The sequence below is a fragment of the Entelurus aequoreus genome, linkage group LG06, assembly GCF_033978785.1.
Source record: "Entelurus aequoreus isolate RoL-2023_Sb linkage group LG06, RoL_Eaeq_v1.1, whole genome shotgun sequence".
NCBI lineage: Eukaryota > Metazoa > Chordata > Actinopteri > Syngnathiformes > Syngnathidae > Entelurus > Entelurus aequoreus.
The window spans coordinates 32,397,716-32,413,960 of NC_084736.1; the positions used below are offsets into that span (position 1 = coordinate 32,397,716).

General features: G+C 45.3%; 1 protein-coding gene across 1 annotated transcript in view; it reads left to right on the forward strand.

Annotated features, from left to right (window-relative positions):
• Nucleotides 1–8,213: 8,213 nt before the first annotated feature.
• ccdc97 (coiled-coil domain containing 97) overlaps nucleotides 8,214–16,245 on the forward strand; it is a 13,197-nt gene continuing 5,165 nt past the window's right edge. Inside the window, exons 1-6 of the mRNA XM_062050546.1 lie at nucleotides 8,214–8,607; nucleotides 8,685–8,849; nucleotides 11,843–12,002; nucleotides 12,088–12,176; nucleotides 12,249–12,435; nucleotides 14,659–14,782. Of these exons, the coding sequence (XP_061906530.1) occupies nucleotides 8,443–8,607; nucleotides 8,685–8,849; nucleotides 11,843–12,002; nucleotides 12,088–12,176; nucleotides 12,249–12,435; nucleotides 14,659–14,782 (890 nt within the window). The 5' untranslated portion in view covers nucleotides 8,214–8,442. The remainder of the gene's footprint in view (nucleotides 8,608–8,684; nucleotides 8,850–11,842; nucleotides 12,003–12,087; nucleotides 12,177–12,248; nucleotides 12,436–14,658; nucleotides 14,783–16,245) is intronic.

Below are 16,245 nucleotides of genomic sequence, written 5' to 3' on the forward strand. Positions count from 1 at the left end.
GAATTTGTCAATGCGGTAAATATGGAAACCACGACAACTATTTGACTGAATTCATGTGTACATTGTTACTGCTTCCAAATATTTTATAATCCTGCACCTACCAAACAAAATATATAATCCAAGCTATTTTTTTACTGTGTAAAACGTATGTGCACTCTACATTTACAGATTAACAGGAGTGTGTGTGCCAAGCTGGGCATCCAGCGGAGCCTCTTTGCCCACTACCATCCTCAGACTAATGGTTTGGTGGAGAGGATGAATGGGACCATCCAAAGGTGAAGGAAATATAGCTCCTACCTTTTCTGGGGTCAATCTATTCATTAAATATGATCTATGTGGTCTTCAGTTTACGCTGGTACAATTCAATTGTGGGGTTTTTGACAAATGCAAATTGTAATTTAAAATTTGAATATGTTTTATTTTCCAGGGCGCTCAGCAAACTTGTGGGCACAAAACCAGAAACTTGGGACGAATATCTAGATGCCATTCACAGGTGGAGAAAATCCTCAGTGCTGAGCTCTGTAGAACTTGCACCTGGCTCGCTGACAACAAGCTATCCATACTCTTGGGTAAAACGGAATCCATCCTATTTGGGTCCCACATCAAACTTAAGAAAGTCAATGACTTCACCATAAAAGTGGGTGACATTGTTATCACCAGGAAAGATGAGGTCACCTACCTAGGTTCCATTCTAGAGGCTAATCTTTCCTGTGATAAAATGGCAACCAAGGTAATCAAAAAGGTCAACCAACGAACGAGATTTCTCTAAAGAATCTCCTCTCTGGTCAACAAAAGCACCATGAGGATTCTGGCGGGAACTCTCGTTCAACCCTTTTTCGATTACGCATGCACCTCCTGGTACCCAAGCACCTCCAAAACCCTCAAATCTAAACTCCAAACATCCCAGAACAAGCTAGTCAGATTACTTCTAGACCTCCACCCCAGATCCCACCTCACTCCTACCCACTTCTCCAAAGTGGGCTGGCTCAGGGTGGAGGACAGAGTAAAACAACTTGCACTGAGCCTAGTCTATAAAATCCGCTACATCTCCCTGATACCGAAATACATGTCAAACTACTTCCTTAACGTAAATGACCGCCATAACCACAACACCAGGGGGAGCTCCACTAACCACGTTAAACCCAGATTCCGAACTAACAAAGGTCTTAACTCATTCTCTTTCTATGCCACATCAATGTGGAATGCGCTCCCAACAGTTATAAAAGAAAGGGCATCTCTATCCTCCTTCAAAACCGCAATAAAAGTTCACCTCCAGGCAGCTACAACCCTAAACTAACACCCTCCCCGGATTGTTGATAATCAAATGCCATCCATCCATCCATCCATCCATCCATCCATCCATCTTCTTCCGCTTATCCGAGGTCGGGTCGCGGGGGCAGCAGCCTAAGCAGGGAAGCCCAGACTTCCCTCTCCCCAGCCACTTCGTCCAGCTCTTCCCGGGGGATCCCGAGGCGTTCCCAGGCCAGCCGGGAGACATAGTCTTCCCAACGTGTCCTGGGTCTGCCCCGTGGCCTCCTACCGGTCGGACGTGCCCTAAACACCTCCCGAGGGAGGCGTTCGGGTGGCATCCTGACCAGATGCCCGAACCACCTCATCTGGCTCCTCTCGATGTGGAGGAGCAGCGGCTTTACTTTGAGCTCCCCCCGGATGGCAGAGCTTCTCACCCTATCTCTAAGGGAGAGCCCCGCCACCCGGCGGAGGAAACTCATTTTGGCCGCTTGTACCCGTGATCTTGTCCTTTCGGTCATAACCCAAAGCTCATGACCATAGGTGAGGATGGGAACGTAGATCGACCGGTAAATTGAGAGCTTTGCCTTCCGGCTCAGCTCCTTCTTCACCACAACGGATCGATACAGCGTCCGCATTACTGAAGACGCCGCACCGATCCGCCTGTCGATCTCACGATCCACTCTCCCCTCACTCGTGAACAAGACTCCGAGGTACTTGAACTCCTCCACTTGGGGCAGGGTCTCCTCCGCAACCCGGAGATGGCACTCCACCCTTTTCCGGGCGAGAACCATGGACTCGGATTTGAAGGTGCTGATTCTCATCCCAGTTGCTTCACACTCAGCTGCGAACCGATCCAGTGAGAGCTGAAGATCCTGGCCGGATGAAGCCATCAGGACCACATCATCTGCAAAAAGCAGAGACCTAATCCTGCAGCCACCAAACCAGATCCCCTCAACGCCTTGACAGCGCCTAGAAATTCTGTCCATAAAAGTTATGAACAGAATCGGTGACAAAGGGCAGCCTTGGCGGAGTCCAACCCTCACTGGGAACGTGTCCGACTTACTGCCGGCAATGCGGACCAAACTCTGGCACTGATCATACAGGGAGCGGACCGCCACAATCAGACAGTCCGATACCCCATACTCTCTGAGCACTCTCCACAAGACTTCCCGAGGGACACGGTCGAATGCCTTCTCCAAGTCCACAAAACAAATGTAGACTGGTTGGGCAAACTCCCATGCACCCTCAAGGACCCTGCCGAGAGTATAGAGCTGGTCCACAGTTCCACGATCAGGACGAAAACCACACTGTTCCTCCTGAATCCGAGGTTCGACTATCCGGCGTAGCCTCCTCTCCAGTACACCCGAATAGACCTTACCGGGAAGGCTGAGGAGTGTGATCCCACGATAGTTAGAACACACCCTACGGTTCCCCTTCTTAAAGAGAGAAACCACCACGCCGGTCTGCCAATCCAGAGGTACCGCCCCCGATGTCCACGCGATGCTGCAGAGTCTTGTCAACCAAGACAGCCCCACAGCATCCAGAGCCTTAAGGAACTCCGGGCGGATCTCATCCACCCCCGGGGCCTTGCCACCGAGGAGCTTTTTAACTACCTCGGCAACCTCAGCCCCAGAAATAGAAGAGCCCACCACAGATTCCCCAGGCACTGCTTCCTCATAGGAAGACGTGTTGGTGGGATTGAGGAGGTCTTCGAAGTATTCCCTCCACCGATCCACAACATCCGCAGTCGAGGTCAGCAGAACACCATCCTCACCATACACTGTGTTGATAGTGCACTGCTTCCCCTTCCTGAGGCGGTGGATGGTGGTCCAGAATCGCTTCGAAGCCGTCCGGAAGTCGTTTTCCATGGCTTCCCCGAACTCATCCCATGTCCGAGTTTTTGCCTCCGCGACCGCTGAAGCCGCACACCGCTTGGCCTGTCGGTACCTGTCCGCTGCCTCAGGAGTCCTATGAGCCAAAAGAACCCGATAGGACTCCTTCTTCAGCTTGACAGCATCCCTCACCGCCGGTGTCCACCAACGGGTTCTAGGATTACCGCCATGACAGGCACCAACTGCCTTGCGGCCACAGATCAATCAGCCGCCTCGACAATAGAGGCGCGGAACATGGTCCATTCAGACTCAATGTCCAGCACCTCCCTTGTGACCTGTTCAAAGTTCTTCCGGAGGTGGGATTTGAAACCCTCTCTGACAGGAGACTCTGCCAGACGTTCCCAGCAAACCCTCACAATGCGTTTGGGCCTGCCAGGTCTGTCCGGCATCCTCCCCCACCATCGCAGCCAACTCACCACCAGGTGGTGATCGGTAGAAAGCTCCGCCCCTCTCTTCACCCGAGTGTCCAAAACATTAGGCCGCAAATCCGACGACACAACTACAAAGTCGATCATGGAACTGCGGCCTAGGGTGTCCTGGTGCCAAGTGCACATATGGACACCCTTATGTTTGAACATGGTGTTCGTTATGGACAATCTGTGACGGGCACAAAAGTCCAATAACAAAACACCGCTCGGGTTCAGATCCGGGCGGCCATTCTTCCCAATCACGCCTCTCCAGGTTTCACTGTCGCTGCCAACATGAGCGTTGAAGTCCCCCAGTAAAACGAGGGAATCACCCAGGGGAGCACTCTCAAGTACTCCCTCGAGTGAATCCAAAAAGGGTGGGTACTCTGAGCTGCGGTTTGGCGCGTAAGCGCAAACCACAGTCAGGACCCGTTCCCCCACCCGAAGGCGGAGGGAAGCTACCCTCTCGTCCACCGGGTTGAACTCCAACATGCAGGTTTTGAGCCGGGGGGAAACAAGAATTGCCACCCCAGCCCGTCGCCTCTCACTGCCGGCAACGCCAGAGTAGAAGAGAGTCCAGCCCCTCTCGAGAGAACTGGTTCCAGAGCCCTTGCTGTGCGTCGAGGTGAGTCCGACTATATCTAGCTGGAATTTCTCTACCTCGCGCACTAGCTCAGACTCCTTCCCCCCCAGCGAGGTGACGTTCCACGTCCCAAGAGCTAGCTTCTGTAGCCGAGGATCAGACCGCCAAGTGCCCTGCCTTCGGCTTCCGCCCAGCTCACAATGCACCCGACCTCTACGGCCCCTCCCATTGGAGGGGTGACCCACGTTGCCTCTTCGGGCTGTGCCCAGCCGGGCCCCATGGGGGCAGGCCCGGCCACCAGGCGCTCGCCATCGTGCCCCAACTCCGGGCCTAGCTCCAGAGGGGGGCCCCGGTGACCCGCGTCCGGGCGAGGGAAATCTGAGTCTTTGTTGTTTCATTCCCATAGAAGTCTTCGAGCTGCTCTTTGTCTGATCCCTCACCTAGGACCAGTTTGTCTTGGGAGACCCTACCAGGGGGCATAAAGCCCCCGGACAACATAGCTCCTAGGATCATTGGGACACGCAAACTCCTCTACCACGGTAAGGTGGCAGCTCAGAGAGGAGAATAATCAAATGTAAACAATCAAATGCAGATACCTTTTCTTATGCCTTCTGATCTCTCTCTCTCTCTCTCTCTCTCTCTCTCTCTCTCTCTCTCTCTCTCTCTCTCTCTGTCCACTACTTGCTGTCCATATCCTACCAAGTCAGACCTACACTGTTCCAATATCCTTTTCTCTGTTCTCAATTGTTGATGTCTGATGATAACAACCAAACCTAACCTACCCCCCTCCACCCCCCCCCCCCTTCCACACCCCGGATTGTAAATAATTCAATGTGATTATCTTGTGTGATGACTGTATTATGATGATAGTATATATCTGATAGTATATATCTGTATCATGAATCAATTTAAGTGGACCCCGACTTAAACAAGTTGAAAAACTAATTCGGGTGTTACCATTTAGTGGTCAATTGTACGGAATATGTACTTCACTGTGCAACCTACTAATAAAAGTCTCAATCAATCAATCAATCATTATGTTTGGGCTCCGAACCAAAAAACAAATTACGGCGTCATAGTCCCCTTTTTTTTTAATGTTTGGGAGAGAGGCCCGCTATCCATCAGAGGTCCCTGAGCACTACAGGGTTAGTGAAGAAATCCTACCATGATTTAATTACGAGTTTCAATAGAAACTCTGCTCTGTAAATGCAACCGGAAACAGTGTTTATGCAAAGGCAAACAAGCTACACTGTCTCCTGTGAAAAACATTTGAAAAAAATTCCTGCAAAATACTTTTTTGTTCACAGTTGGACAGCAGTGTTGAGGCCATTGTGGGAGAGGAAGCTCTGGGGGAGGACATAGAGCGGCTGGAGAGCGTGAGGGATATTGTGCTCAGCAATGTGGCAAAGCAGCAGGAGAGCACCAGGCGGAGGCTGACAACAGGTGCACCAAAGGCAAATCTTAAAGTTGGAGAGCAGGTCTGGTCAGGAACCAGCAGAGGAAGGGTGGGAAATTGGAGGCAAACTTCCTGGGCCCGTATACAGTAACAGCATTGGAGGGCAAAAGTGCAGATCTGGAAGGAAAAAATGGTGCAGTTTTCCGGAGGGTGAACATTGACCACCTCATCAAGGTTAGGCATGAAGTGCCGCGTATACCTCATAAAATACAATCTTCCACAACCCCTTCTACACCACCTCAGACACCCGCTGCTTCATATCCAGCCAAGACACACCGCCCCACCGTCATTCGTCTGGCCAAATCCACCATAACAGCACCTCCACCAGCCTCCTCACCTCCACCAGCCTCCTCACCTCCACCTCCACCAGCCTCCTCACCTCCACCTCCACCAGCCTCCTCACCTCCACTTCCACCAGCCTCCTCACCTCCACTTCCACCAGCCTCCTCACCTCCACTTCCACCAGCCTCCTCACCTCCACTTCCACCAGCCTCCTCACCTCCACCAGCCTCCTCACCTCCAGCTGCACCAGCCTCCTCACCTCCAGCTGCACCAGCCTCCTCACCTCCACCAGCCTCTTCACCTCCAGCTGCACCAGCCTCCTCACCTCCACCTTCACCAGCCTCCTCACCTCCAGCTGCACCAGCCTCCTCACCTCCAGCTGCACCAGCCTCCTCACCTCTAGCTGCACCAGCCTCCTCACCTCCACCAGCCTCCTCACCTCTAGCTGCACCAGCCTCCTCACCTCCACCCTCCACCAGCCTCCTCACCTCCAGCTGCACCAGCCTCCTCACCTCCAGCTGCACCAGCCTCCTGCACTCAATAGCCAGCTGATTGTTTGTTTGAGAGTAGAGGAAAAAACAAAATACAAAAAAAACTTCAATCCAAAAATATAAAATAAGAATAATAATAATATAAGAATTGGAAAAAAAAGTTATGAGCGTAAAGTATGGCGTCACATTAGTGCCGAAAAATCCAAGTGTATAAAAACTGTTCGCGGGCTGATGTGGTTTTTGGGAGTTAGTTTGTAGGAGCACAGAGTTTGGGAACCGTTTCTGAACACTAAAGTTACAGTATTAGAGTTCGTTTTTGTATTACAACCTTCTATCTTGTTTAATGGGTGCCAAGTTCTGCAGTGTTGTTAGCATTAGCCACTGTCTACTTTCTGGGTGCACTGTAGTGGTGCAGCTACTCACACGTGGGCTTTGCCAAAGCAATGTAGTGAAGCTACAATGGTATGGACACTGTATAAACAGTATTATGCTGAAAAGGAAAAGGAGAGATATTAATGAAGAGAACAGATGATGTATAATGAGAATGGTGTTATTTAGTGTGGATTTGAATAATGACGGAATTATTGTTATATTGATTATTATTGTGATACAAAAATATGAACATTGTAAAGACAATGGAAAAAAAGAAAGAGACAGAATATATTTTATTGTGGTTTAATAAAAATATCACAAACCTGTGGACTTTGTGAAAACGACAACAACACGTTTCAATCTGTGATCCTTGTGTCCATATTGCAGGATAACTATAAGCTGTAACCAGGTACCCTATAGCCGGGACCTGCAACACAAGCAACCACTAAAACTAAAGTAAACATGGAGATCAACCACAGTAAAGAAGAAGTGAAGAACATAATTAAGATATAACACAATAAAAAGTGGCAGGATAATTGGAATAAGGAAACAAAAGGCAGGGAGTATTACAAAGTCTAGAGGAGAGTGTGTAATTGAAAGGAAGCAATAGAAATAGGAAGGAATAAGACATTATTACTAGAATGAGATTAGGACATCCATCCATCCATTTTCTACCGCTTATTCCCTTCAGGGTCGCGGGGGGCGCTGGAGCCTATCTCAGCTACAATCGGGCGGAAGGTGGGGTACACCCTGGACAAGTTGCCACCTCATCGCAGGGCGAGATTAGGACATACATATCTAAATAGTTCATTGAAATTGATAGGAAAACATAACACAGGGCTGTGTGACTGTTGTCATCAGACAGAGAGTGTAGGACATGTTTTAATACAATCTAGGAAATACAATAGAGAAAGGGAAATACTGGGAAATAAGTTAGCAAAAGAGAGGGTTAGGTTAGTAGTGGAAGATATTTTAGGATTGCACTCAGAACACATAGGTTACAAAGCATTATATACATATTTAAAAAAGACAGGGTTAAATAATTTGTATTTGTTGAAAGGACTAGTTGGTACAATCCCTGGGGACTCTGCATGGCAGGGGCGTCCTCCTCCCTGAGCCAGGCTTGCACCTGACCGCATACCTAAGTGAGGCTAGGTGACACTGCTGGGAGGTTTTTCCACCATTGGGACACATCTTCAGTTGTGTGCCCTAGCGTCACGGGGTGTTTCGGCCCGGCTTACCACAAGACACCCTCTGCTGAGGAAGGGCCCACCCCAGGGTGATCAAATCCCTGGGTGTGTGCGTCCCATTAGGTGTTAGCCTTAGCAGCCCAGCTGGTGTCACTCCTCCTCAACCACAACCAATGGCTCGTCCTCTCTGCTGTGTTGGCCAGCTCTTTAATGGCCTGTCTGTGAGCCTGCCCCATGACAAATAAAATAATATAGAGTAGGGTTGCCGTCAGTAGGTGGCGGTAATGCACACCAGAAGGTTGTTTGCCAACCGCCATAAAACCAAAGAAGAAGAAAGAAGGGGGAACAATAATACTGACGGACCAACATGGCGGCGAACAATCATACTATAAGAAAATACCACTTCTGTATTAATTGATGTTAAAATAAGGTGATTTAAATCTTTTACTCTCGCTATTTTATATTTTCTGTATGAAATCCACGCACTTTTGGTGTACGACCATCGAGGAGTACAACAAATGTTGGAAGCAATGTGGGGTGAGATCGAACCTCGCGTTAAAACACAACCGAACCCGTCTAATGAATCTAATAAGGATGACCGAAGTACAACACCCGAAACACCGGCAGTGGTAGAGCTACGTTTTCCCTCCATAGTCCCTCAGGAGCCCCTGGAAGACACGCAGGTGAGCTAACGGCATCAAATAAGCTTTGCTCAACTAATGTCTGCTTGTTGATTGCACTTTTCTGTTGGGCGGTTCAGAATGTTCCAGCTCATGTCAGCGCTTTGTTGGAGGTTGTGGTTGTGAGTGGAAGTCAAGTGAAAAGTCAGCAGATGGGGGATGCTGAATTGACACCAGAGGAGCGTAAAAGGGAGCTGCTGCTTCAGTACAGAAGCAAGCCACTGGTTTTCCTGGAGAGATATCATGTAAGTGCACACAACTATCAATCACATCATATACAAACTAGTTTTCTGTTGCATCCATCCATCCATTTTCTACCGCTTGTCCCTTTTTGGGGTCGCGGGGGGTGCTGGAGCCTAGCTCAGCTGCATTCGGGCGGAAGGCGGTGTACACCCTGGACAAGTCGCCACCTCATCGCAGGGCCAACACAGATAGACAGACAACATTCACACTCACATTCACACACTACGGCCAATTTAGTGTTGCCAATCAACCTATCCACAGGTGCATGTCTTTGGATATTTAACAATAACAATAATAATAATGGATTTGAATTATGTATAGTATAGCACTTTTCTAAACACTCAAAGCGCTTAACAGAGAACTGAGCCGTGACTAGGATGGGGGAAGCTGGAATCGAACCTGGCACCCCCAAGTTGTCGGCATGGCCGCTCTACCATTTGAGCCCGTTGTGGTGCCTGCAATTTTATTTTCTAAGACATATCTGTTAGCATGTGTTTCCCGTGATTGCATTGGTTTTATTTGAGAATGGTGTTTTCCTCACACATCCGCAAAATACCATATTTTTCAGCCGATGAGCGGGTCTATTCAGGTCTATTGTCAAATTAAAGCGTACTGGATTATAAGGCACATTAAAGGGGTCATATTAACATTTTTTTCTAAATTTAAAACACTATCTTGTGGTCCACATAACATGTGATGGTGGGTATTTGCTGAAAATGTTGCATAGATTATGTTTTACATTACACACAGCGCTCAAAAATCTATCAAAATGTTTTAGTACGACTTTGGTAAGCTATGAAGCCGCACCGCTTGATGGATTGTACTGATTGGCTGCATTTCAGATAGTTGTTTGTGTGCCATGTTGTTCCAGACCACAGCAAACATTACCCAGCTTGCCAAAGATTGTAATACATCTATTAAAAGAAGAGAGCCTTAACTTTGACACACATCTATACCTTTGGCCATTAAAAGGCAGTAATTTCCAGGTGTTATCTCACCTCCTGAGTAGCCTCTGATTTACTAATGGTTTCTATCTATCCATTTTCTACCGCTTGTCCCTTTCAGGGGCGCTGGAACCTGGAACCTATCTCAGCTGCATATGTTGTAAAAATGTGTAGAATAAATATTACATTTCAACGTCTCTGTCAACGAATATTTGCTTCAGCCTGCGACATATAGTTATTTTGATGGTAGGCTATTATAGCTAATATAGACACTTACATCATGTGTTGCCTTCATTATAACACTTATTTACGGCTTTTAATTTTTTGCGGCTCCTGACAGATTTGTTTTTTGTATTTTTGGTCCAATATGGCTCTTTCAACGTTTTGGGTTGCCAACCCCTGCCTTAAGGGAATTTAGAATATAATTCCTTTATTGTAATTGCCATCATTCATGATGTGCGATGCCACTGATTTTTTTCCGATCGGATAGAGAGTGAAATTCAAGCTGGTATCGGCGATAACGATCTGATATCCAGACTTTGTACAAATATGTCTAATGTATCTGGTAAAATTTAAAGTGTATTTCTAGTGTTGCTGCTCGTGGGGAATGATCTGGAAACAAAATAAAAAATGATGGTGTTTTTCTGTACTGAATGTGTTATCGTATTTATATTTAACTCTGTATGTATAGTGTCTACAATGTAAGGATTGCTGTTTTATAATATACTGAATGACTCATTTTAATTGGCAGTAATTTTTTTACTTGTGCATTAAAAACATACCCAGGCGGAAGAAAAAGTAGTTTCCACCAATCTTATTTCATGTAGACAATATCTCAATGATTTAGTTACTTGACACTAAGGTCCATCCATTTTCTACCGCTTGTTAATCTTGCGGTCGTGGGTCCTGTTAATGATATACATTTACTCAAATAACTAAAGTATCCACATTTTTATTTGAGAATCAATATTAGAGCATAAAGATATGTTATCGGCGGTATCCATATTTCAGTATTGATTCGCACATCACTCGTTGTCGTAATTAACTAAATTGTCATTCATCAGTGCAAAACCTAAACTAAAATATAGTCATAAAACAGTCTCACACACACACACTTCATCACATTCAAAATAATAGCTTGTTACCATATTGCATAGATTGTTATTACAAGAGTTTGGCAGTTTGGAATTTGGCATTGTCTCATTCCAGAATTGCACATTTTTGAAGAATCTCAGGCATGGGTTCTTAACCACTTTTTACCTTTGGGCCCAACCTTTCTTCTACAAAGGGCCCAGAGACTGGTCAGACTTATCATTTCACCATGTACCAAATAAAATTGCTTCAAGGTCGATAAGCAAAACCAGAATTATTCCGAACATTAGGCGCATTAGGTTATAAGGCGCACTGTCGAGTTTTGAGAGAGAAAAAAAAGATTTTAAGTGCGCTTTATAGTCCGGAAAATACGGTAATCTTAATTTTAATGGTATTCAATGATTATATCCAACCTACTTTCAGTTTAACAGAATAAACTTTGTCAAAGGTATGAAACCGTATGTTAATCACAAAGATTATTACTTAGTCTTAGGTCAGGCTGATTACAAAATAAAATACAATAATTGAATATACTGCAAAAGAAGACACTCATAACACTGATGAAAAAATATTTACATACAAGTAAAATGTGCCAAAATAAAAACATTCTAACTAAATAAATCACAAATAATGTTTCTTAAATTGTCAATTAAATTTGCATGCAATTGAAAATACAGCTTCACCACTTTAGTCATATTTTTGAGCTTAAGAAACCTCTCTATGACTGTAGCTCCAGACTTCTTCTGTTTAATATGTCTCTGGTTTAATACGGTCATTACTACCACAAGTGGTGGAAAAGTGTATTAAGTACTGCTGCGGTCCATAGAGATCACAGCTGAGAAACCGATTCGAAAAAATGGTTAAGAACCACTGATATAAGGGATTTTCTCTGATCAGAAAAAAAACATCCCAGAGTTCTGAAGTCCTAAGTTTTCATTTATTTATTGTAACTTTTTCAGAGCTACCTGAAGCCTGAGCATCTGCGATCTTTTTCCCATGTCAGCGCCGACCCACGGACTCAACACTACGCGGAAGTGATCCATAGGCGAGCTGCAGAAAGCACAAACAGGACGCGAGTGAGAAATCAGCGCTATGCTGCTCTCAGGGCCTTGCAGAAAGGTACTGTCTAATAAACAGAAGTGCATCCATCTTAACATCTTAGAGTTTCAGAGAGCTCTCGATTTTTCTTTCACTCTCTTCTCAGGTGGTCAATATTTCAGTGAAGAAGAGATGCGAACCAGGGCACCACTACTGTATGAACAGTATATTGGACAGTACCTAACCGATGAAGAAGTAACAATATACTACTAGCTCATGCTCTCTCTATACATTATTAGGTAGCTATCATTTAGTTTCTTGTTTTAGGTGCTGGAGCGCTCCCAAGGGGCCATGTTGGATGGTGCACATGGGGGACCTGAGGTACAAGGAGGAGTACCTGGAGGTCTCGCCCACCTGCTCCTAAACTCCTACCAAGAGCGTCTCACCCAGGGTCGTCTGCAGGAGGAGCAGGAGAGAGAGGATAACGCGGAGGAGGAGGACGAGGAAGAAGAAGGCAAGAAATGCTTTTGTCTACTGTTCTAAAAGAGGAACTGCACTTTTTTGGAATTTTGCCTATCGTTCACAATCAATATGAAAGACATGCCGACGGATGGATTTTTTTTAATGCATTCTAAATACTAAATAAACGTAAATAAATGTCCGCCTACAGCGGAGCCAATGGGAACTTCACTATTCCGCCCATAAAATCCAATAAATAACCATTCAAAAAGTGCCAACAATACTCTATTTACATCTTGTGACTTAAATATTAACCGAGTATTAGCGATGTTATTATAAGCGCTAACACAGACAAACTATTTATAACGGCGACGTAATCACTTCCGTGTCTCCCTATGTTTACATCATCGAGTGGTCTGCTGTTTCCTCGCTTCCCTGCTTGCTGTAAGTTTATTGTAGATCTTAAATCTACGGTGTGGCGAAGTTGGTAGAGTGGCCATGCCAGCAATCGGAGGGTTGCTGGTTACTGGGGTTCAATCCCCACCTTCTACCATCCTAGTCACGTCCGTTGTGTCCTTGGGCAAGACACTTCACCCTTGCTCCTGATGGCTGCTGGTTAGCGCCTTGCATGGCAGCTCCCGCCATCAGTGTGTGAATGGGTGAATGTGGAAATACTGTCAAAGCGCTTTGAGTACCTTGAAGGTAGAAAAGCGCTATACAAGTATAACCCATTTATCATTTATTAAATCATGCAGCTCACTGAACATAAGACATCTAAGTAGGTAATTCGACTGCTAGGGACACTTTGACAGCCAATTTAGGACCTGGAACTGGCGAGAACGACACGAAAAGTGCTTGTTCCCTCCGGCCACCCCACCCCGTCCCGTTTCTTCGCGTGGATTATGAGAAATTCTTCACCAAAATGGGAATACAGCAATCGGCATCCTAATGACAGCAAACTTTGCACAGTACGTGGCGTTTTATTATGTTTTTTGGTTCTCATGAAGTCTGCAGTGAGTAATAATCAATGACGAAGAAAAAATAAAGCAAACATCGTAATGCGTTTTTTAAGTTAATGCTTAAATTGATCAAAATACGTAAATGTTAAATGTTATTGTGAACGACTCTCGCCGTCGTCCGGGTTCGCAGGACCATAAAGGACAAACATCGCTGCGAGCAGGTTTGACTTCTTTATTAATTCAATAAAGCTGCCTTCAGGTCGGGTCACTTTTCAGCTCTCGCCTCTCCAACCGCTCGCTCCTCCGGTCGCTTTTCAGCCGGCCGCGTCTTCGTCGTCTGCGTCTTGTTCTCTGTCTCTCTCGCTCCTCATGCACCTTTGGCTCTGCACCTCCTTCTGCCCCGTCGTTCTCGGCTGTTGTCCTTTTCAACACTGCGAGGGGATTAGCTGATTGTGACCAGGTGCGCGATTCCCGCACCTGGTCACAAATGTGGCGTCGCTCTCGGCGCGCACCGTCTCGCCGTCCCCGCCTCCTCGCCGCCATCTTGGAGCGGGCTCTGGTGTGTCCTGCCGGCCACGCCTCCTCGCCGCCATCTTGGAGCGGACTCCGGCGGAGTACGCCTCACTGTCGGTCCGCCGGCCCCGCCTCCCCACAGTTATTATAAATGTTTTTGGAATGGGAGCTCCACTATTCAGCCCATAACATCAGATAAATAACCATTCAAAAAGCGGCAACAATACTCAATTGACATATCATGACTTGAATTAATCAAGTATTATATTATTACTATAAGCGCTAACGCAGACAAACTATTGATAGCGGCGACATAAATACCTCCGTTTGTCCCTATGTTTACATCGAGTGGTCTGCTATTTCCTTGCTTCCCTGCTCCCTGTAAGTTTATTGTTGATCATAAATCATGCCTCTCACCTGGAAAGTACATGGCTGAGAATATAATCCGATAATTTGGGACACTTTGACCACCACTTAGGACCTGGAACTGGGGAGAACAACACAAAAAGCGCTTGTTCCCCCCGCCCCACACCCCGTTTCTTTGCGAGGTATTATGAGACATTTTTCATTTAAGTGGGTATATATATGGACATGACAGCTCTGTAGGCAGAATTAAATGACTCCCATAAGATCCATTGTAAGCAGACTTTTGATCTAATTTATTTAATATTTAGAATACAGTACAAAAAACATCTGTCGTCATGTGTTTCATAATGATTGTGAACGATAGGCAAAATTCCAAAAAAGTGCAGTTCCCCTTTTAGGTGATCTTATTTTCTATGTGTCTTTTGATGTTCCTGCTGAAGATGCCGGAGTCCAGGAGAAGACCTGGGAGCCGACCAATGAAGAGAAGGCTCTTCTACGGGAGGAGTTTATCAGCCAGATGCACCAACGCTTCCTTAATGGCAATGACAAGGATTTCAACTACAGGTCAGCAGCACGCTGACTAGGCCTTCTCTTTGAGATAGCATTACTTGGTCTTCAAGCTATTCTCATTAAGACATCATACATTGTGAAAGTGGTACATCTGAAGGTTAAAATCTCAGTTTGGAGTCTACAGTACATGTTGGGATGTGTGTTTTCCCCCACATCCCAAATACAAGTTCGGTTGATTGGAGACTCTAAATCAGGGGTGCCCAAAAGTTTATTCTAGATCATAAATCATGCATCTCACCTGGACAGAAGAAGTCTGAGTCGGTGTTCCGACAAGTTGGTACACTTTGACAACCATTTAGGACCCGAAAATGGCCAGAACGACACGAAAAGACGCTTGGTCCACCCCACCTTATTTCTTCGTGAGGATTATGAGACATTCTTCACCTAAATGGGAATATATGAACATCCCAGCAGTCGGCATCCTAATAGTAGCAGGGTTTTTTTAATTAATCCGCCACATATGCTTAAAATACGTAAATATTAAATGTTATTGTAAATGTGCCCGTTACTACATAACATACTGTATATATTTACATTATGGATACATTATCAATGGATGTTTTTTTAAGGGCGTTGTAGCCAGAGTTGCACGGCTCCCATAGGCTCCATTCCAAGTGGACTTTTGATATTTACTATTTAGAATGAAAAAAAAAAAAAACATCCATCGCCATGTATTTCATAATGATTGTGAACCATAGGCAACATTCCAAAAATAAGTGCAGTTACCCTTTAACTTAACTTGTGACCACTAGGTGTCGCCAAAAACAATTACCACTCCACTTTAATATAAATCCAAGTCCATTCCAGATGGTTAATAATAAATAGGTTAGTGTTTTCATACCTATGTTGTTTATTTGAATAATTTTACTTGATCAAACCATTGCTTCTAACTTTCCACACTACCAAATGATAAAAATATGATTCCTGTTGATATATCAGATTAATACTGGTATCGGCCAATACTCAAGGCCCCAATATCAGTATTTGGGGGTGTCCCAACTTTTGTCACTCACGAAAAAGTTTGGGACACCTCCAAAGCTCACACAATCAGTGAAGGAATGTCCGCAAGGCTAACTACTCGCCATCAATCATTATTTGCACTAAAGGAACTTTATTATTACATTTAGGCTATTGATCTTTCACATTTAAAATTGCTGTGTTTGGCTTGCGGCCCATGGCACGTTTTCACTTTGACGCTTGGAGGCAAAGTGAATTTAGAGCATCCAATTCACTTTATATGTTTGTGTGTATATATATATATATATATATATATATATATATATATATATATATATATATATATATATATATATATATATATATACATACATACAGTGTTGGGTTAGTTACTGAAAACCAGTAACTAGTTACAGTTACTAGTTACTTTATTTCAAAAGTAACTCAGTTACTAACTCAGTTAGTCCCAACACTGTATATATACAGTGAGGTCCACAAGT